The 21,338-nt window shown below is 39.7% G+C and overlaps 1 protein-coding gene across 5 annotated transcripts in view; it reads left to right on the plus strand.

The window, feature by feature from the left end:
- Positions 1 to 21,338, plus strand: part of inpp4aa (inositol polyphosphate-4-phosphatase type I Aa) — a 28,007-nt gene that overhangs the window by 2,105 nt on the left and 4,564 nt on the right. Inside the window, exons 2-25 of one of the 5 annotated variants that reach the window (XM_042425776.1) lie at positions 1,480 to 1,650; positions 6,976 to 7,246; positions 7,351 to 7,395; positions 8,533 to 8,651; positions 8,745 to 8,861; positions 9,044 to 9,123; positions 9,234 to 9,351; positions 9,597 to 9,687; positions 9,813 to 9,960; positions 11,039 to 11,169; positions 11,687 to 11,791; positions 11,902 to 12,010; positions 12,280 to 12,475; positions 13,136 to 13,417; positions 13,499 to 13,646; positions 13,781 to 13,969; positions 14,064 to 14,096; positions 14,808 to 14,980; positions 15,149 to 15,272; positions 16,170 to 16,437; positions 16,870 to 16,967; positions 17,069 to 17,181; positions 17,474 to 17,628; positions 17,729 to 20,828. In XM_042425776.1, the coding sequence (XP_042281710.1) occupies positions 7,147 to 7,246; positions 7,351 to 7,395; positions 8,533 to 8,651; positions 8,745 to 8,861; positions 9,044 to 9,123; positions 9,234 to 9,351; positions 9,597 to 9,687; positions 9,813 to 9,960; positions 11,039 to 11,169; positions 11,687 to 11,791; positions 11,902 to 12,010; positions 12,280 to 12,475; positions 13,136 to 13,417; positions 13,499 to 13,646; positions 13,781 to 13,969; positions 14,064 to 14,096; positions 14,808 to 14,980; positions 15,149 to 15,272; positions 16,170 to 16,437; positions 16,870 to 16,967; positions 17,069 to 17,181; positions 17,474 to 17,628; positions 17,729 to 17,861 (3,075 nt within the window). In that variant the 5' untranslated portion in view covers positions 1,480 to 1,650; positions 6,976 to 7,146 and the 3' untranslated portion in view covers positions 17,862 to 20,828. Of the gene's footprint in view, positions 1 to 1,366; positions 1,651 to 6,975; positions 7,247 to 7,350; positions 7,396 to 8,532; positions 8,652 to 8,744; positions 8,862 to 9,043; positions 9,124 to 9,233; positions 9,352 to 9,596; positions 9,688 to 9,812; positions 9,961 to 11,038; positions 11,170 to 11,686; positions 11,792 to 11,901; positions 12,011 to 12,279; positions 12,476 to 13,135; positions 13,418 to 13,498; positions 13,647 to 13,780; positions 13,970 to 14,063; positions 14,097 to 14,807; positions 14,981 to 15,148; positions 15,273 to 16,169; positions 16,438 to 16,869; positions 16,968 to 17,068; positions 17,182 to 17,473; positions 17,629 to 17,728; positions 20,829 to 21,338 lie in introns of those variants that run through there. The other 4 variants (XM_042425777.1, XM_042425778.1, XM_042425780.1 and 1 more) reach the window with 4 other exon arrangements.

The following is a 21,338-nucleotide window of genomic DNA, read 5'->3' on the forward strand; positions in this document are numbered from 1 at the left end:
TTTGGGGTAAGTTGTGCCATAGGACTCACTTTTTTTGATGGGTCATCTTCCTAAAACCACAATAATTAGATAATTTTTTTTAATTTCCATGGGTACACAACAACCTGAGGTATATATAGTAACTATTATTTGAAACAAATACACTATACAATTTTGCAGTAAAATCATCAAATGTAAAAAGTGGCTCATGTTATCCCGTTCTCCCCTATCAGTAATAGTAAATCAAAATTTTGACATATTATCTCATATTTTTCATATATGTCTGTCAACATTTGACTTTGTAAATGTTTTTTAACTTAATGTTTCATACTTTTTGCATAATTCCTCGTTATTTTTTAATGATTAATCAGACCTATTATTATTATTATTATTACTATTATTATTATTCATGTGTCAAACCGCACAGAATTATTTGTAGATTTATGCTACGAGTTTTGTTATTGATACTACTTATACTTTTTGATTTATTAATGTTTAGAAAGAGATACATAGACTTCCACTATATTTATGTCAGCCACTGTGTACAGTAGAAACTCCATTCAAATTTCAAAATGCTCAGTATGACTTCCGGATCAAAAGTGCATACTTCCATATTCATGACAATTATGATTTATGAGTAAAATACATGGAAGTCAATGAAGTCCCATCTACTCTCATTGTATTTATAAGTTAGTAACTGTATAAACAGTGAAAACTCCATTCAAATTCCAAAATGCTCCGTATGACATGCTGATAAAACATGCACACTCTCATAATGATGACATGACCGTCATGAACCCAAACATACAATGCAGTAGAAACTCCATTCAAATTTTCAGCTTCACTCAATCTCCACGTGCTCATCATCACTTTATGAACTCATGATTACAACATTTATAGTTTGACATATAACATATGTAAAGCCAATGAGCTGTTTTCAGTTCCAGTGTGCTAATAACAGGCGTAATTCACAGCAGCAACTTCATACAAGAGTCCAAATATTTACTTCAACATGCAAATGAACTGTGATGGACCAGATAATTCTAGAAATTATATTTTGAGTTTATGAGGTGGATTACAGACAAATAGCTGCATTCAAATGCAAATATAAGTCACCCAAATGTTATAGTACATTGACCACTTCAAATACATATAAAACCAAACTACTACAAAACATATCAGTGCAATCACACACATTTTCTTCAGGAGATGTTCCTTTTCTAATTATTTTTTAATGTTTTATTATTTATTAACTTAGAAACACAAAAGTTAACATATCTTTTATTAGTTACTAACTTGACTTAATAATTATGACTTTCAATGTGTATTTTTGTTATCATTCCTAACTTTCCATCTGTTATTCTGCCACTAAACTGACAGATATATTGTTCATTAATTCAGTCCATGTGATCTTTCTATGCACGTGCATTAATCCAGCTGCATCATTAATGTTAATTAATAATGTTAATCAGGGTGACAGTGTACAGTCTCTCTCTGCAGATCGGGCCCACAGCGCCGCCCAGTGGAGGAAGGAGGCGCTGCTTCCACCTGAGCTGTATTACGTCTCGATGTGTCAGAGGGAGTCAGGGCGAGTCTTGACTGCAGACATCGTCGAGTGTGCGACCAGGATGCGCATCAGTATGACAAGAAACCTTCGCATTTCTCTGAACGGTATGGATTATTTATCTTTTGCGTGTGTTTCTCATTTGACATCTCATCATCTGGCGGTTTGTCGAGGGTGTTTGCTCACAGGGATGGATGCTGGCTTGAGGAGAAAGCAGCACCTCCCAGCAGGATCAGAATCATACATGTTTACTGCAAAGAGCAAGATCTCAAATGTCGATTTTGCTGTTTATGTTTTTATACATGGCCTGCTGTTTTTTTAATTGTGCTGAACGCTACATCCTGCAGCATCAGGCAGCATCAGCAGATATCATGACGCAATATTTGTTATTGTCCGAGTGTCAGTGGGAAAAAAAAAACATGTATCCACGCTGAGGTAATAATGACAATATTATTGGGCAGTGCTGCCATAAATAGACTCTCCATTGGGCTGCGTCCATTTATTTCCATGCACCCTGCCTGGTAAACAGACAGGATGACACCCTGTTTCACGCAGGTTTATAAAATGCCATCGAAGCGTTGATTTAGGATTATGGGGAAAAAAATGTTACTTTTTTTCAATGTATATTACATCTAATACCGGATGTGTTGCTTATGATGTCACGCAAGAGCAGGCCTCCCAGATGCTCCCAGCAAAGCGTACAGGATTAGATTTGATCTGTTGAGTCACAGTTTTTACTCTTTTCATAACAGAGAGGCAACTGAATATCAGTTCTTCTGTGATTCACCTACAACTGCCCCCTATTTCTGTCTTTCTATTGCTCGCTCCCATTCTGTGTGAGCGTTTTGATGAATATTTTTGAGAAAAGGCATTAGAGACTTGTGAACCCTCCCATCTCCACGGTGTTGTGTCAGCTCTGAATGTTCCTCCTGTGCGTGAGTCTGACCCTGTAGCAGTTCAACATCATCAAAGGTTCCTTTCTCATGCTTAGTTTCTCTGCTGTCTGGGTAACAAACACTTCTTTATTCATGATGTTACTACATTTGTGTGTGTGTGTGTGGCTCCTCTTGAGAATTAACTCCTTTGCATATTCCCCTCCTCTTTGATCAATCTGATCAGAAAGCAATTAATGGATCAGTCTCGGTGGATGGAGCCAGCAATCCTGCCAACCATGCAACCATGTGTTGCATGGTTGGCAGGACACTCCTACATCAAGTAGACGACTGTAGATAAGACTCAAGGGACCGCCGATTGGCACAGCTCAGCTCCGGACTGAAACGTGATCGATAGGTGTAAATTGAGAGGAACATCGGGGTTACAGGGGGACACAGGAAAAGGAGATGGCTGGAGCGAAAAAAAGAAAAAGGGAAATGTTGATGACAAAGCATATGCAAGGAGACAGATCAACAGAATTAGAGAAAAGAAAGAAAGATGCCTGAGAGAGAAGCACTGCAGTGCAGCCGGTGCTGACAGCATCTGCAGGGGGCCAGCTGTGTGTTCCCAGCCTGACTAACTGGGTCATTTTTGTCTCCTTAGGACCACCTGAATCCTCTCTACTTTCATACAACACTGCTCTCTGGTTGTTCACCACCATTATCCTCACCTTCTCTTAAAGAAAAACATATCTCCCACTGACCTGCTTTGCATGATTGAGGTCAGAGGTCACCTACAGACCAGCAGCTGTGGAGCTGGTCAGGATTCAGCTTCTTGCTCAGTAGTACTTCATCAATGTGGCTACTTGCTCTTATAGGACTTGAACCCAGGAGTCTGTAACAACCAGCCACACTGTTGACAGTTTGAAAGGAAGCCCGCATCTCCATTACTCTCCCAAGTAAAACTGAAACAATTTGCTGATTAACTGATATGTCGATCATCAGAAGATTAATTCGCAACCATTTAACGATTGATTCATCGCTCTTCAAGCAAGAATACCAAACATTCTCTGCTCCCAGCTTCTCAAATATGAATATTTTTATATAATAAGTTAAAGGTGTTGCTGTTTTGGACTGTTGGTTGGACTTGGACTTCAGGAAATTGTGATTTTTCACAATTTTCTTGTATTTAAACAGATTAAGCGTTTAATCAAGTAAATAATTGGTAGATTAATCAATAATCTGCCGATGCAGCTGCAACTTACTTTATCTATGAGTTATTTTTATGTTTAGTCGTTTATTCTATAAAATATCAGAAAATTGTGAAAAACACCCATCGCAATTTCCTAAAGGGATGTTATCAAATTACTTGTTTTTTGTCCGATCAACACTCCAAAATTAAAACATTTACTATGACACAAAACTAAAAAAAGCAGTAAATCCTCACATTTGAGCCAGAGGATTTTGGGCTTTTTTGATTGATAAAAGAGTTTATAAATTATTAAAATTATGAAAATTGTTGTAACTAGATTAATCAGTAAATCGACAAATAATTTCCGCGCTACTCTGGGGAACTTTGTGTTTCCCTTCAAGCTGACTGCATGTTGCTGATGATCATCAGACTGATGTGATGATGATGATGATGATGATCCGTGACTCCCCGTGGTTTTGCATTAGATTCACTGTGGGTTTCCTAGAGAGCGTCCCGCAGTGCCTGAGGCAGTGGAGATTACAGCATGTTAAAAGACGGCTCCCACTGACAATGAACTCCCACAAAGCCTAATGAGGCAGAGCATCCATGCTGTATTTTGTCATCTGTTATGGTCTGAGATGAAGGTGCCAAAACAGAGATTAAACTGGCAAAGAGCATCACAATCACACGCTAAATAGTGTGTGTGTATGTGTGTAACTATACAGACAACTTTGAATGTTGTGTGTGTCACCGGGGGAGCCGATGTTTTCAATTGTGCGCGGCGTGTGACGTCAAAACAGATTCACGTGTAAAAATAGATCGCCATCACCGAGGTCCTTACACATGAATGCACAGTGGCACACACACGGATCCTCTCTGTTCGTGAGTGTAGAATCAAATAAACAGCCGCGCAAAAGACAGACAAACCCTCCCAGTATCAGATATTCCCACTGTCTACCAGGTCTGTGTATATGAGGGCTGAAAAGGGAGAGAAATGTATCCAGTCTGTGCAAGAAGATATTTGTGTGGCACATGCACGCATATAAAAGAGGAAATGTTAACTAAGTCTGACATGCCACAGGAAATGTAAACATTTACCTCCTGGGGCAATCTGAAGCAGCCTTCAGCTCAGGTTAGTCGTCAGACCACTTACTCTTAACCTTTCACATTTTCTTCACACACAGTTTTTCTCTTTCATATTTCTGCCTCTGTGTCTGTCCTCCACTCACAGTTTTGTTGCTCATATTTATCTTTAGTTGTGTGATGCAGGGGCTGAATCAACCCACTCACTGCTGAGTACAACTATTACATCAGTGTCTCCACGGAGGAGCGGCTGTGTGACATTTGATCTTGTCTTTGTGCTGTATACGACATTAATCAAGCATATACCTCCTAATCCCCTGACTGAATCATGTTACATATAAGACTTTTTTCTTCCTCTTTCACATCTCTTCTTCTTCCTGTTTGCTGTAATAAGCATGCTGTGGTCTGCACTGATACTGACCAAAAAAACCAAGAAGTTAAAAATGAAAACAAGGGAAGCGCCGCACCTGACGAGACAGAAATATATAAAGAAATGAGGTAGAAACATTTGCTCTGACACCAACAGATATTTAAAAGACATTTCTAACAAATCAAAAGACGTGAAGAAATGGCAAAATGGGACATGGAGAGGTGAAGGCCTAGCAGTTTGTCTCTGCACATTAGTGCAAAAAAGAGGATTTAGATGAAACCAAAGGGGATTGAAGAGGACAGAAGCACAGCGAGGAGATGAAACAAGAGAGGCGGTAAATGTTTCAGTGGAGCCAAATCTCCTGTGTTGGGAACTTGGCACAGCCTTAGTTTTCTGTTCGCTCTCACACTTACACACAACTGCAGCATCTGTTAGGTAACAACACGTGCAGCTCTATACTGTACGCTGTGGCTTTTGCTTGATCAGCTCTGTCTTCACAAAGTGAGTATTGGACGTGACAGACGGATGTCTCGGTTTGCACTATGTGTTATACCACAAGTACTTACTGTACATGGTGGAATAATAATTGCTGAGATGATAGTAGCTATGTAAGGCCCAAGAGTTTGTGGTTAAAGTGATAGTGTAAGTGCGTTATCAGATTGTAGTATTGTAGTATTGTTTATAGTCAAAAAAATGAAACAGTCTGTAATTTTTGCCATTTTAAGCATTTTCAGTCAGTTTTCTAGCAGTTTGTTTTAGAGCAGCACATCTTGACAAGTACAAGCCAGATTCATGTTTGGTATTTAATTCATGGCTCACAGAGGATAATTCTTTCGTGGTTTTGGTGGCCCCCTGACCTCCTCATATTGTACCACTGGCAGGTCAAAAGATCCTTTTCACCCACACTGGCCCATGACAAGTTATCTCTAAAAATAATGGCATCAGATTCCCATGAAATCCACAGGTGATATTCATGGACCCCAGATGAAGAACGCTCACTGTATGTTTTTGTTTTCTGAACTCACACCTGGCCAAAATTTCTACTTATGCTAAAGAAATATCAAAAACCTAATTAACAGATTAAATTTATTGAAAAGAATTTCATTGTAGTGACCTATATGTTGTTTTTCAAGTCCAACACTTGGGCATTATTTGTATTTTATACAAGACCTGCAAAAGGAGCTTTACTTTTGATTTAAAAATATTGAATTACAGTTTTTCCTCAGTGTCCTAGAAGCTGCCTCGGAAATAAATCATGATTCTTGGCGCCTTCCTACATTATGCTGATATTTTTGGCCATAATCTTGATCCAGCAGCATTTAATAAAAGTCAAATCGGAGTCACAGCATTATCTGCTGTATCTGTCTGTGTATATATCTGTTGACACTAGTCTGTCTGAAAGCAAACCTCAGTTTTCAAAAAAACACTAGAGAAGCAAAAATAGCATCTGGAGACAGCAGGTGCTGATTTTGTCACAGTGTTCGTCTACAGCTGTGTGAAAAGTGACACTTTTCTCTCACAGAAAATCTTCTCACTGCCTATATTAGCACATTAACAGAGAGGAAAGAAGAAGTTCAGAACTGACATGAAAACTACACATCCTCTCATATACTGTTCATGTCAGAATGGAGCATCATGGCAAACACTTAAATAGCCAACTTACATTAGTTATTCAGCTCTCTAACCTTTTAAAATAGCTCACTGTAATGCAATGCTGAGCATATGTGCAGCAGCAACCTTTACGTAACTAATTACAATCAGTTTTCTAATTTTGTCTAATTTTACTGAGCTCAGCTGCCATCTCGATGAAAGGATGACATCATTATCAAAGAGTTAAGGATGTCCAGTCTGCCTCAGCTGTTTCCATGGAGACAACTGATTAGCACTTTGTTGTTTCCATCTGTTTCCCTTTCAGGTTCATCAGTGACAACCGTGTGACAGCTGAGATCAACACTCAAGGGAAAAGCGCACATATCTCAAAGAACTGACGTGACAGACGAGTTTTGATTTTGCGTCTGGTCGACATCGTTCTGCTCTTCAGCCACTTCATTCTAAAATCAATCCTCAGCCCAGACGTGAACCTGCCATGTCTGGGAAGGAGCGCAGCCCTCGCCATCGGCCATGGTCGGTCTACCGGGCCAACACATTTGATCTCTCAGCTGAGATGATGGGGTTGGCGTTGTCAGGTAACTAAGTAACTGCTACCGTAGTAACCTGTTCACTCCACTTAGGATGAAACAGCAGGGCATTAAAAAGAAGTCCTCCCCACCTCTTTCTCTCTCTACTACAGGAAACAGTCAGGATCCAGATGAGCCTGTGCTGGAGTTCAGTGTGGGTAAGTTCAGGAAGAAATTGGCTGGCTGTGTGTGTTCCACTGGAGATGGTATAATTAGTAATGGTCAAAATATTAAACTTTGAAAGATCCTTTTTTGTACACAGTTTATTGACAGAGATCCTTACAATTAAGCAGGCCAAATGAGTCCATTATAAGAGAAGGTGGAAACTTGAAGATGAAATTTTAGATGGTGTATTTAGATTGTTGACAAAAATGGCAAAAATATATCAACAAGCCACACTGTTGTACATCGTTACACGTTCTTTCATTACCATGAACGTGGGCACTGTGGTTTATTTTGAATCAATTCCACAAACACCTGTTGCAGTAAAAATTCACTTGTACACCAAATGTGTATTAGTCCACAGCTGAAAATAGTCCCCCAAACTACAAAAACTGTGAAAACTATTAAAACTACAGTGTCCAGCTGTTTTAGGAAATTACTGAGCAATTTTTAAAAGTGAAACTGTATTTGTGATCCAATTTTAAAGATTTAGATCTAAGTAGGAACTGATGGGCTTGGAGCCACAGACAGGTTAGTGAAGTCAGAGAATATTGAGAGACGTTGTCTATAAAATGTCAGAATATAGTGAAAAATACGTGATTGTAATTTCTTAGAGCTCATGGTGACATCTTCAAATGTCTTGTTTTATCTGATAAGCACTCCAAAATCTAAAGATATTCAGTTTATTATCACGTGTAACACAAAAAAGCTTCAAATCCTCACATTTGAGAAGCTGCAACGAGCAAATCTTTAGCATTTTTGTTTAAAAAAATGACTAAAACAATTTATTTTATTATTTCAATTATCAAAATAGTGTTGCTTTAAGGGATCGTGCATTGACACTGACATTGTGTGTTTGTGTTTAAACACTGATCTGATTTGGATGAAACATAGAGGGCAGATGAGTCTTGTTAGGAATTGGCTGAAGGAGTAATTAGATCGTCTATGTGGAACGACATGTTTAATTTGTATCCATATTGTTCGACCCAAAAGCATTAATGTAACAACTGCAGATCATCAAGTACTAACAACTCAAAAGCACTATATAACATTCCTCCCATGGCCAAGGATTAGTGACCATCCTACATTAAATCCCGCAGTTTGTAATCTCTTGTGTTTATATGATGCTGTAGCCTGCAGTGAGCTGGTTACTCCCACTATGGAACGTAAGCCAACCAGCTTCGTGGCTGTCAGCTGCACCACTCCGCCGCAGGCCTTCTGGACCAAGCACGCTCAAACTGAAATTATAGAGGTACAGTGCTGTTTGCTTGCTTACCCGTCCTTCCTGCTTGCTGTTGGAGACTTCAAACCCATTTCAACTCTCTCCGTGTCTGTTTGTCTCCAGGGGACCAGTAACCCTATCTTCCTGAGCAGTATAGCGTTCTTTCAGGACTCTCTGATCACCCAGCAGACTCAGGTCAAACTTTCTGTCTATGATGTGAAGGACCGTTCCCAGGGCACGGTAAGCCCCACTCCAGGAATAATTTTTTACAAAACCACTTGACTTTATTGTCTTCAAATTTCCTGTCAGGAAGTGGATAAAGTTCTTATGCTCTCATCTATTTTAAACCCTCTGTAGCCTATATTTCTTTCAATGAAATCCTTCAAATCCTTTGGGTGTGTGTGTATGTTTTTATGTGGCAGATGTACATGCTTGGTTCGGCCATGTTTTCTGTGAAGGAACTGCTGCAGGACAAACACCACAGACTGCACCTGACTCTCAGGTAACAGACACAGCACACGGTGCCTTTCCCTCTATCTATGACAAACATGAGAGCCACTGCTTGCTGGATTTGTGTTCTGGGATGTTGAATTTACTTAATGTTGACTTCAGGTCAGCGGAGAATGAGCGTGTGGGGAACATCACTGTGATTGCCTGGCAGATAGAGGAGAAGCGTGAGCAGAGAGCTCCTGTTGCAAGATTACAGAGAGCAGACACCGTTAATGGAAGGGTGAGCTATTAAGAGAGTTTCTGTTTTGATTATTCAGGCTAGAAATACTTAAACTTTCCAACTTATTTGTCAGGAAAGTAAAGTTAAATTCCTACTGCTATGTCTTACTTAGCATCTCTGTGCACAACCTACTGCTATTTCTGATTGTACTGTTTGAATGAGCCTAGTGGGGAAGTTAAACATTTGAAGGACAGATGGATTTCTTTAGGCAAACTTTGTTGTGTTTTTGTGTTTGTGTGTGTCAGATGGTTCTCCCTGTTGATGAAAGTCTGACTGAATCCGTGAGCATTAAATCCAAGTCTTCATCTCTGTGTAAAGACCCACTGCTGAAGGCTGGTGAGTGTGTGTCTATCTGAACTAATTATTAACCTCCTGGGGTGACTATGTGAGAGTGGACATGTGGATTTCTAGTTATGTCATGGTGATTCACATCTGTGATAGTATGTTTCTACGTGCTTCAGTGTTTGGAGGCGTCATGTCGCGGACGTATCGTTTCCCCACCACGGATGGCAACCACCTGCGGGTCCTGGAGCAGATGGCAGAGAGCGTGCTCTCCCTGCACATTCCTCGACAGTATGTCAAACTGTTGCTGGAGGAAGATGCTGTCAGGTAACATTACATTTTTTTCGATTTGATTGAATGGATGCATCTGGTCATACAGTAAGAGCAGCAGAGTTCTGTATTGCAGTGGTTTCCAACCTTTTTGGCTTGTGATCCCTTAAAGCAAAGCAATGGCTACCCTTTAGGCTGGGCTGTGGTATCGTCTCTAAATGTTTTTGGACTTTTTGGTTCCATGTGTTGGGGTTGTTTTGACTCTGACTTGTCTTTGTCCCAGTGACTCATCTTTGCTGTTACAGTCTTGACTAACTTTGTGGTATCACACTATCTTTTAAAAATCTTTTAAATAGATGCAAGTAGCTACACTGTATGGACATAATATGGATGTAAATACAATTAGCCAGTGCGTTAATCTCAATCGGTTTTAAGACCATAGAACCAAAATAAGAAAAATGTGTCCCCATCTAAATACTAATGGACTGCACTGTAGATGTAGCCTACCTACTTGTATCCCACGCAGTCATATGTATCTTTACTAGCTCGCAGGTACATGATCGCTATTCAAATTGGAGTATTTGAAACGACTCCCACTGCTGTCATTCTGAGCTGGAAATGAACAGCTGTTGTATTTATGCAAAGGTCTTAAAGACATAATATGTAACTTGATCCTTGATCCCCTCTACTCGCTATAACTTCCAGGGAAACACAGGAAAGACCAGATGATACGTCAGAGAGTGAGGGAGGAACTCAATGAACTAACTAGCTCGCCACTCTATTGTTTGTATTGCTCACTTATGATGGAGCACAATTATTCATAATGTGAACGTTAGCTAATGTTGCTTGCGGCTATTTCATTAGAATGAAATCTAAATCTCTTATTTTCTTCTTCTGTCGGAGTCACGTCAGATCGATTTTCATCAGCAATTGTGGTTGTTTAACAATGAAGACAACAACTCCCATGATCCCATGCTACTTCATGATGTCATCAAACTCCGTCTTTTGTTATTGTTTTGATTGAGAGACCCCTAGCACCAGAAATTACATACTGTGCATTTAATTAAACAAGCTGCATTAGATCATCAATTTATCAGCTGGATGTCTTGATCGTAAATGTGTGTGTGTTGCACAGGGTGTGTGAGCTGGAGGAGCTGGGTGAACTGTCGCCATGTTGGGAGAACCTCAGGAGGCAGATCATCACTCAGTACCAGACCATCATCCTTACCTACCAGGAGACCATCAGTGACCTGCACGAATATAAAGGTATATTTATAACATTTTAAATGGGTACTCCATCAATTTTAAATGTCCAAGCAAATTTACCAGGCAGGAGATGTTCTACTCAGCCTGTCAAAACAGTTGTGTAATGTCTCCTGTGAGAAGGCTCAAGGAGAGCTTTCATAAGTCTGAGAAAATTACTTGTTTGCTTGGCTTAGATTTTGACCACTGACCATTTTTTGTATCTGAATTTACTTTTTATGTGAGTCTATGATTTCTGAGTGGGTTATCGTCATGCAACACTACACCAGTCAGTGATGATGCAAAATGATTCATGAGTGTCATAAAACTCAATTTTCTGCTCACTATAGACTATTGAGTGTTTATTATAAAGGGAGCAGTGAATGAGTGAATGGGGGGATGATTTCAGACATAGTCTCTGTCTAACATTCTGTATCATCTTGTATATCAATATTTTTGTGTAAAATATCACATAAGAACTTAACTACCCCCTTATATACCAATACTGATAATCTATTTCCTCCTTTCTCCTCCATCCCAGGTCCCTCATTTAAGTCTAGTACACTGAAAGCTGAGAGGAAGTTGGAGTTTATTCCTACTAACCTGCACATCCAGAGGATGAGAGTACAGGGGGAATCTGGCTATGGTGTGTTTTTGTGCATATATATTTATTATGTGTTTTTAAAGTTTTAATAATACAGTTTGTTCAGTATCTTATTTTTCTCTCTTTATTATTGTTCTCTGTCCTCCGATCAGACCGAACATACGATGTTGTGACTATCGGTGCTCCTGCAGCGCACCATCAAGGCTTTAAAGGCTGTGGTCTCCGAAAACTGTTGCACAAGCTTGAAGAAGCCAGAAAAAAGTGAGTAGAGTGATGCAGAAATTACTGGATTCTGGTGCCACAATATTCATGGTAGTGTTTGAGTTATAAGCAGTTAACAAATCTTCCTTCATATTTTTTTTTGCTGCACTCTATCAGCACTTATGAGGACGATAGGTGAGATTATCTGAAGTGTATTACAAGTTGTTTGTTGTGTTTTTGTCATCGCTGTGTATGCCACACTTGTACCACAATTTATTTCCTCTCTTTTATTTTCTTCGTCTTTCGCACACTGCACTGCACACCCGAAGCTCCGCTGGCTCTGCTGGCTCTGGCCCTAAAGGAATGGCGTATCAGCCTCAGGATGTCGTGAAAGCGAAGGAGCTAATCGGTCAAATTAACACTCTGAAGACACAAGTGTGTTACTACACAGAGCGTCTGTCCCGAGCAGCCAAGGATCGCTCAGCTAATGCTCTGGAGAGAACGCTGGCCATCCTTACAGAGAAAGTAAGTCAGCGCTCAGAGAAACAGAAGGATCTTTAATGTGTTATCAGTCTTCGCTGCTTTCTCTACTAATTCTTCTGCCTTAACTTTTTATCTCAACTCGCACTGTGTGGATACAAAGGATCAGTTAAATGTTTTTGCCGGGAATTTTGGCAGTCAAGTGGAGTAAAAACAGGTCCTGTAGGACACCATAAAACAGATAAAACAGTATCTTTTCCCTCCCCGTCTTTCCCTCAAAATAGTATTTACTAGCAACATCAAGTAACAGCAGCAAATTAAATTAAATTAAATCAAATAAACTATTCCATTTAATTTAGTTATGTGAAAACTATTTTTTGTTATAGTGAAAAGTAACACTGGACACTGGCAAAAAAATCTAATCTAAAACCTATAACTTACACTATGACAGACTGATTTAAGCTGAAAAAAGAAGACATTGTGCCTGACTAACACACTGGAAAAATGAGGAAATCACACCGCTAATAGAAAATAAAGTTAACAAAAACTTTCCTTATAACAAGCATTTTGCCCTTAATTTTAAAGGACACAATTCATGAACTTTAAAGAGCATTTTTTGCTCCAACTCACTGTTAATTTAGCTTCATCTTATGCTCACACTATAACCACATTTCTACCGCTCTTATCCACCCCCCTCTCCTGCAGACTCGTCAGTTGGTGACGGTGTGCGATTCCAAGCTGCTGTCCACAGCCATCCTCGCCCTGGCAGCCGCCCGCCCAGAGTTCACTCAGCAAAGCACCCCGTCCCCGTCCTCCTCCTCCCTCTCACCCTCCTCTCGCTCCCCATCCCGCTCACCCTCCCGCCACCCAACCTCCCCGTCTCGTGCTGCCACCTCGCCCTCTCGCCACGTGACTCTCCCAGAGGGCAGCGAGGCGAGTAAAAGCAAGCGCGCCTCCTTGCAGGCAGATTTGCACGAGGAGGAGTGGGTAGGTCCATCTGCCTCTTAAATATCTGTGCTCAAGTGTGTTTTTTTTTTTATGTTAAGCTAAATCTGTGTTTGCGTGCAGGAGAAGGTTTGGCTAAATGTTGATAAGAGCCTGGAGTGCGTGATCCAGAGGGTGGACAGGCTGCTGCAGCGAGACAAAATCCAGAGCGACAGCAGCTCTGAGGACGTCTTCCTGCTCGCCAACGAGGATCCGAAAAACACCAAGAAAGGTAAACACACACCCACAAAGCGGGATTTGTGCTGTCTGGTTTGTGGATGAGACACATTCATGCACCAGTGTATTGATCAATCTTACTGCTGATTGCAAAGATCAGTGGGTTAATGAATGTGTCACTCTCATTAGGTATCCATAGTAACCAAAAAGCTTCCTGGATACATTCCGAACATAAAGACAAGGGTTTACCATCATCATCAGCATCGTCATCATCACATCATCTTCTTTTATCATCACCACAAAATCATCAACCATCATCATCATCATCATCATCATCATTCTCTCACCAGACTCCTGCATACCTTTCACGTCACATCTGTACGTTCTTTCTCATCATCACTTCAAACTGCTTCAGAAAGAAGAAGTAGAATTTTTTCTTAATTTTTATTTTTTTACTTTCTCTCACTCGTAGATAGCAGTCCAGAGGTAGAAAAGACGTCTCCAGGTAAGAATTTAATCAAGAATATAGAATCAAAGTTCAATAAACCCAGCTCTTGTGAAAATATTACTTTTAACACATAAGTGATATAGGCGACTATCTAAAACAAAAAAATTAGTCGCCGAGAGGCTAAGTAGGGGAGACTAACCTGCCCAAGAATCCAAAGGGCTGCGTTTTGTAGTTTCATTGCGGGTAAAAACATACAGTGTTGTGAAAGTATCCACAGGCATTCAAAAAGGTTTCAAAAGGTGATCAACAACTATGAGCGGTGGTCAGCAAAAAATAAGGCTTCCCCTCTCTGTCCTTTCACAAAACTAACAGGTGAACAGGTGACTTGCTTATTTGTACCACCACCAACACCAAGTGACTCAAGTTACCATATGTTACCAAAAAAGGTGTTCAACAATAACACAGACTATACCTGGCTCCTACAGGTGATCTTGAACCTATGTTGGATTGCTTGAGGACAAAAGAGAGCTCTATGTTTGTTTTGTTGATATTTCAAATTTAAAAAATACATCATATTGTTTTTAAATCTACTATTTCCTTTACTATTTCCAAATAATCCACTGTATAAAACATAATACAAAGTATGCAAATCATATGTCAATTTGACAACTCTCTCATGTTGGATCACAAGAATTCCCATCTCTGTAAAACTGTTGAGACATTTTCATACATGTCTAACTGTTTATAACCTGTGTTGTGTGTCTGCAGGTGAGTGGAGCGATGCTCTCTACCCTCTTCTCACCACGCTAACGGACTGTGCGTCTCTGATGAGCGATAAAGCCAAGAAGGCCATGGTGTTTCTGCTAATGCAGGACAGCGCCCCCACCATCGCCATGAGCCTCACCCTGCAGTACCGCCGTGACGTTGTCTTCTGCCAGACGGTCAGTCAGTCTCTGCCACCCAAATCCCCAACCCATCCTGTCTTCCATACACATAGACTGAACTAATAAACATGCAGCTTTGGATATTTCCTTGTCATTACACAGTGTTTGATTGCATTGAAAACATGACAACTCATGGCTGTATTGATATGATTTGCCTTCTTACAGCTGACGGCTCTGATCTGCGGCTTCACTCTCAAGCTGAGGAACTGTCTCTGTGACTCAGGCTTCCTCAGGCAGCTACACACCATTGGCTTACTGGTGCAGTACGAGGGCCTGCTCAGCACCTACGGTAACTTGTGTGCTTGTTCAGAAATGTGTCATTATTGAAGTTAGAACTACTGACAAATACTGCACATTAATAACACTTTAAAATGTCCATATATCAGCTTACAACTACATTATAGTGTGTTATAAACCATTTATTAAATGTTTATATACTGATTATAAATGCTATGGGACTCGTTTAGGGGGACATAAAACAAAGTGTTACTTTTACATAATGTATAATGTAAAAATTATAATTTTTATCAAAATACTAGTATTTGACAATCATTCCCACTGGCCGATGGGAGTCATGGTTTTGAAATAATATCTGAAAAATTTCAAGTGATCACCAAATTGTGAAAATGTTTATGTATGATGCTGCTGGAGTGGCATTCCTACGAAAAAAGTGGCATCAATTTGTCCTTGATTGGTCAGATCATTGGTAAGCATGTGTCACCACAATGCATTTTAAGTCATGACCTTACGTCAAATAGGCCACATTTGACAGAATATGTGGTAACCAATCAGTTAAAAGGTATGATATAAACAAAAACAAATTGAAAGCTTTTTCTCATATTTTGTGCACCAAATTTGGTGATGATTGGATGAAATATGTAGACAGAGCATTTCAATTTTAAATTAGTTCTATCTGCACCAAAACTTTGCCCAGTCCATGGCCTAACTTTCCACCAAATTTCCCTGAATTATGTTTAGATATCCTGCCGACTAAAAGACAGAGAAACAAAACCACAATATCTTGGTGGAGTTAATGATGTCACTGCTCTGTGTTAGTGTATGGAAACCTTTTTAATTCTAGAGGATATAATCTGGGTGAAGTTTGGTGAATATGACCATATCATCACAGACATATAGCTGAAGTATTATTACACGTACCCCTGTGATATCGTCTTGTCTCTTAAAGGTGAGGAGTTGGCCATGCTGGAGGACATGAGTGTCGGGGTGATGGACCTGAGAAATGTCACCTTTAAAGTTACCCAAGCAACCTCGGGTTTCGGGCCGGACATGCTGCCGGTGATCACAGGAAACAGGAACGGTTTTAACGTCAGGGTTCCGATGCCTGGGGTGATGTTTGACACGCTGCCACGGGAGATCCAGAACGGGATGCTGCTGCGTGTGCAGCCGGTCCTGTTTAATGTGGGGATCAACGAACAGCAAACGCTGGCTGAGAAGTGAGTCCCTGGAGTTAGAGGTCAGGAAAAGTTGAGGGCTTGATGGTAAAAAAAAAGAGAGAGAAGAGAAGGGTTAGTTCAGATGATTAGATATTATAGTAAGATGTATAGTTACATAAAAATATTTGAGATAATAATCAAAAATAACAACAAATTATTTTTCCTGTCTCTTACATTGTTATACCCATCAATCCAGATGAAAATGACTGTAATTTGTGTAAACTTTTTAAACCCCTCACTGTATTTTAAAACAGTTATGTGAATATGACATAAAGAAATAACATGGATCCAGATTAACCAAAAAGCAGCCTGCACAGGTTGTCCTGTAGAATGATGAAATATTTTTAAACTGAGCTCCCTTGAGTACAGGGCAGCATCACAGTAACAATGTCATGAAAGATTGCTGCTCTGATATCGTACATATATGTCCAGGTTTGGAGACACGTCGTTGCAGGAAGTGATCAACATGGAGAGCTTGGCTCGCCTCAGCTCGTACTACGACCAGTTTAAAGAGGTCCTGCCAGAAGACTGTGAGTCTACATACAAAAAAGCTTCATCAGAAGGAAAAATCTGTTCTTTGACATCTTCATTTTTCACTCACCTGATCATTCCTCCTCTATTATCTCCTCAGGCCTGCCTCGCTCCCGCAGCACCACCAGTCTGCCCGAGCTGTTCAAGCTGCTGAGCCAGAACGTGAACGCCAAGAAAAGCAAGAACGTGGAGATTTTGTGGCAGGCAGCTGAGGTAGATTGACTTCTCATGTCTTCTCTATGAAACCTGCAAATATAAAAGCTAATTTTTCTTTATTCTTTATTCTTAATTTGGATCCCCATTAGCTTCCACAAGCGGTCACCAGTCTTAATGTGGTCCACAAAAAAATCAATTAAATAAGAAAAGGCAAAACAAGCCAAACATAAAGATCATGAAATAAATATATAACTCTATGAATGAAATGGTAGATGATAGAAACTTACAATTAAAACAGAAAAAAACAAAAAAACTTTTTGCCTCTAATCTATTTCTCTGATAACTTAAGATATGCCGCCGGTTGAACGGAGTGCGTTTCACCAGCTGTAAGAGCGCCAAGGACCGCACAGCCATGTCTCTGACCCTGGAGCAGTGTCAGATCCTGCAGCAGGAGCACGCTCTCGCCCCACAGGTCTTCTACCAGGCCCTGGACTGCATGCGCAGGTCAGTTGTTATTGCCCCTGCACCAAAAGATATTAGAAAAGTGATGTATTTGCCAAAGTAAAAATAAATGAATTGCTTCTGTTTCTGTTTCCACACACAGTGAGGGCTGCAGGAGAGAGAACACCATGAAGAACGTGGGATGTCGTAAATACGCCTTTAACTCCCTCCAGCTCAAGGCCTTCCCCAAACAATATCGCCCTCCGGAGGGGACTTACGGGAAAGTTGAGACCTAAATGGACTACTCTATCTGGAACTAAAAGACTGAAGGAGATACTGATGACAGCACCACGCAAACAAATATACCATCACAAACTGAAACAACTGTTGTTGTGCTTAATCACTGTTAAGAAGATTAATGTCCAAGTGCCAGTGCTACTGTAGATTGTTTTATAGCAGTTTCCCCTCTCCTCTCAGTAGTACTAGAATCACACACTTTTCACAGCCAGTTCACAGCCAAAATCAGTAAAGATACGGCGTTCTGTGTTAAATTGTAGCCAGCGTGCAGACAATGTTGGCTGCTGTGCCAGTAGTAGCATCTGGAAGCGTACAGCCACTCTGGATCATTTAAACTTTTGTCCCTAGAATAAGACGTGCAAATGTGTTCTTTACAAAGATGAAGCAACTCACATATTTGTATTTGTCTCAGCTGTGATTATTTGATGTTATCAGTTTGTCAGTTAAAGGATAAAGGCTGCTGATATATTTTTCATATTGATGACAAATCCCATGAAAAGACCAAAACCAACAATCAATTGATCCTACTAACAAGTGTTGTCCATGTAAAGTCTGATATAGCTTATTTTTCTCCTCAAAAAAACCATAAATGAGCCACTCTGTTGCACTGGGTAACCAACTAGTGCACAAAATGTGTATTAATCCGCTGCTGAAAATAAAAAATAGTCCCCCAAAAATGCTACTTCTCTTTGACATTTGTTAAAACCTACAGTGCCCAGCTTTTTTTTTTCTTTTAAGGAATAGCGTCTCAAGTATGAAAAAATGGGTATGAGTGAAACTAACAGGGAAGTCAGGCTGTATCAAGAGACGGACGAACACATTGTTGGTCTTCTCATGGAATTTGTTGACAACAAGAAAACTATAACGGCAGTCTTATCCCTTAAGGCTACATTAGGCAAAAATTTTTATGTACAGTAGGATCTACTCTTTTTCACCCTAAAACACAAACTGAAGCTGCACTGAGATCCACAGATTCAAATGTTGAACATGATCAGTACTACAAGAAGTGACTAATTAAAACTTATGATAAGAGCCAAACAAGAAATTGTCCTCAACCAGCAGCGTGTAAAGTTGCCAAGTGAAGCTTTAAATCCACACTAAGCAACACAACAGATGATCAGCTTTATCAAAACAAATATCTTTGCCTGTTGAGATATTTCTCTGGACCTAAACTGCACTGCAGGATGACAGCTTTAACATGATGTTAAAGTCAAAGCACTTACTTGTTTATTTCAGTGCTTAATGCCTGTTGTCTGTCTCCTTCCCGCTGTCTCACTTGTCATTTCATCTTCTTTCTCACATAAATATTCAACACAATATTACTCTGTACAACAAGCACAGATCTTTTAGAAGTATAAATCTGACACTACTCTCATTTTTATTGCAGTGATCATCTAATGTCATTTCAGAGGTTCCTCTGGTGCTACACTGGAAGCATTGATGGGGAACGCAAATTGTGTTGTTTTTTTTTAATATATATATATTTAAGACATTTCTGCAGGATTATATGCAGCACTATATTGGTTTGATGGCCCTTTAAACTTGGGTTTGACAACACTCAGTTGAATTATGCAGAACTTTGTGATTGAAATTGGACGAGGATTTCATTATTTTAACCTGCATGAAGATCAAAAAACAAACTGCTGCTTCATACTATTGTAAATGTATACTGTTGCAATTAGGAGAACCCATGAGCACTTGACAGTGAAATAATGCACATTGCATTATTATACCAACCATCAACGACACCTCTTCTGTTGTCAGTTTACCAGCTCCGATGTACCTTACTGTACAATACTTATTTTGTAAATGTTAATTTGCTTACAGGTATTTATGTTGATATGGCTGGTGTCATAGTTTTATCCATTGTTATTAAGTTATTACCAGTTGTACATGCACACAGGTTGAACAGGGGAGTTTGGGAGATGCCTGCACCCCCACACAGGTATGAGCTGAAACTGGATCATGAATAAAGGCTTCTGAATGCCAAACAATTCTGCAGTTACACATAAATGACACATTCAGTTTTCTTTCACTAGAATTATATCCTGTAAGTGTGTGGAAACATCTGAAACAGTATTTAGGTCACCATGTAGAACATTTATGGAACATGTAACTGAACAGTTAAACATTCACTGGCTTTTTTATTGACCTCTGTCTCTCTCTCTTTCTCAAACTGAGTTTCTGATTGTCCAGTGAGTCAGTTCAGTTTATGTTGCTGTTTTTTATGAGGCGGTGTTTTCTTGATTTTATTACATTTCTTTAAAATACATACACAAATACATACACATACATACTATGGATGGATAACAGAATACTGCTCTTTTAATACATCACTGGACGAACTCCTTTAGAGTGTTTGTTGATTGATAACCCTCTCTGGCTTTAAAAATTACATATGTTAGACCCGGTGTTATGGGCGAGCCCCGAGGAGCCAGGTCCGCCAATCTAGGAATCTGCCCTGTGAAACGGCCCACAAGGCTCGGGGAAAAATAAAATAAAAATCACAGGAGGAAAAAAAATCCTACTTGTTTGTCACAGTCTATGCTGTTTATATGTTTAGAATGAAGTGACATCTGTCATCCGTTTTAGTACCCTTGCTTCTAAGCGAAACCGGAAGTGGCATGATATTTCGCGTCATGTTTCACTTTTCGTCGTCTGTCCCGTCGTATCTTTTTGTCTCTAATAAGCTTGTTTAACCCTCTGAGCTTCAGTTCTTGGTTGTAACTAACTGTTATTCAGAGTTTCTTACCATCCAGCGGCTGTTTGTTGGCGTGTGTCGCCGGAGCGAGAAGTCCGAAAGCGGCTAGCTGTAGTTAGCATGCTGGAGCTAACAATCAAAACAACTTATATTAAAACGGGAGTTGTGCTTGATTTAGGCTACATGTCATTGTAAGAGCCCTGGACTCTACCGCTTTAATCAAGGGCTTTGCCACGCGTAAAACCAGGAGGAAAACGTTTTGAAGGTAAAGACGGACTTTAATACCTGCAGTTATTGATTGATTCGTGCAATGTGTGTCAAACTTGAGTTTTATTTTTGGACATTGGTTATATTGGAGATTAACGTTATATGTTAATATTTCTGAGTGAGCAGGATTGTGGTGCAACTACAGTGTTTAAAATGTTAAAATCTACTGTATTTTATCCTCGACGCCTTTTCAAGTATCACCAAACACATTATTACTGGATCAGACTGTGAGTTTACAGTCATGTAAAAGTTATTCGATCTATGTATTTTTGAAATCTTTCATTATATTTTATCTTCAGTTGCTTCCTTCTGTGTTTTGTGCCACGTCAGATTAAAGCTGATCAAATATATTTAAAATGTAATATAGTTACAAACTCGATACACAGTCAGATTCCACTTTATCATTAAGGAAATACAAGTCTGGTAAATGATGAATGGACAACACTAAGTAAAATATTATTGTGTTAACTTACTGACACTCTGACTCAGGCTTTTTTTTTTTTAAAGA

This window comes from Thunnus maccoyii, chromosome 11 (assembly GCF_910596095.1).
Source record: "Thunnus maccoyii chromosome 11, fThuMac1.1, whole genome shotgun sequence".
Taxonomy (NCBI): Eukaryota; Metazoa; Chordata; class Actinopteri; order Scombriformes; family Scombridae; genus Thunnus; species Thunnus maccoyii.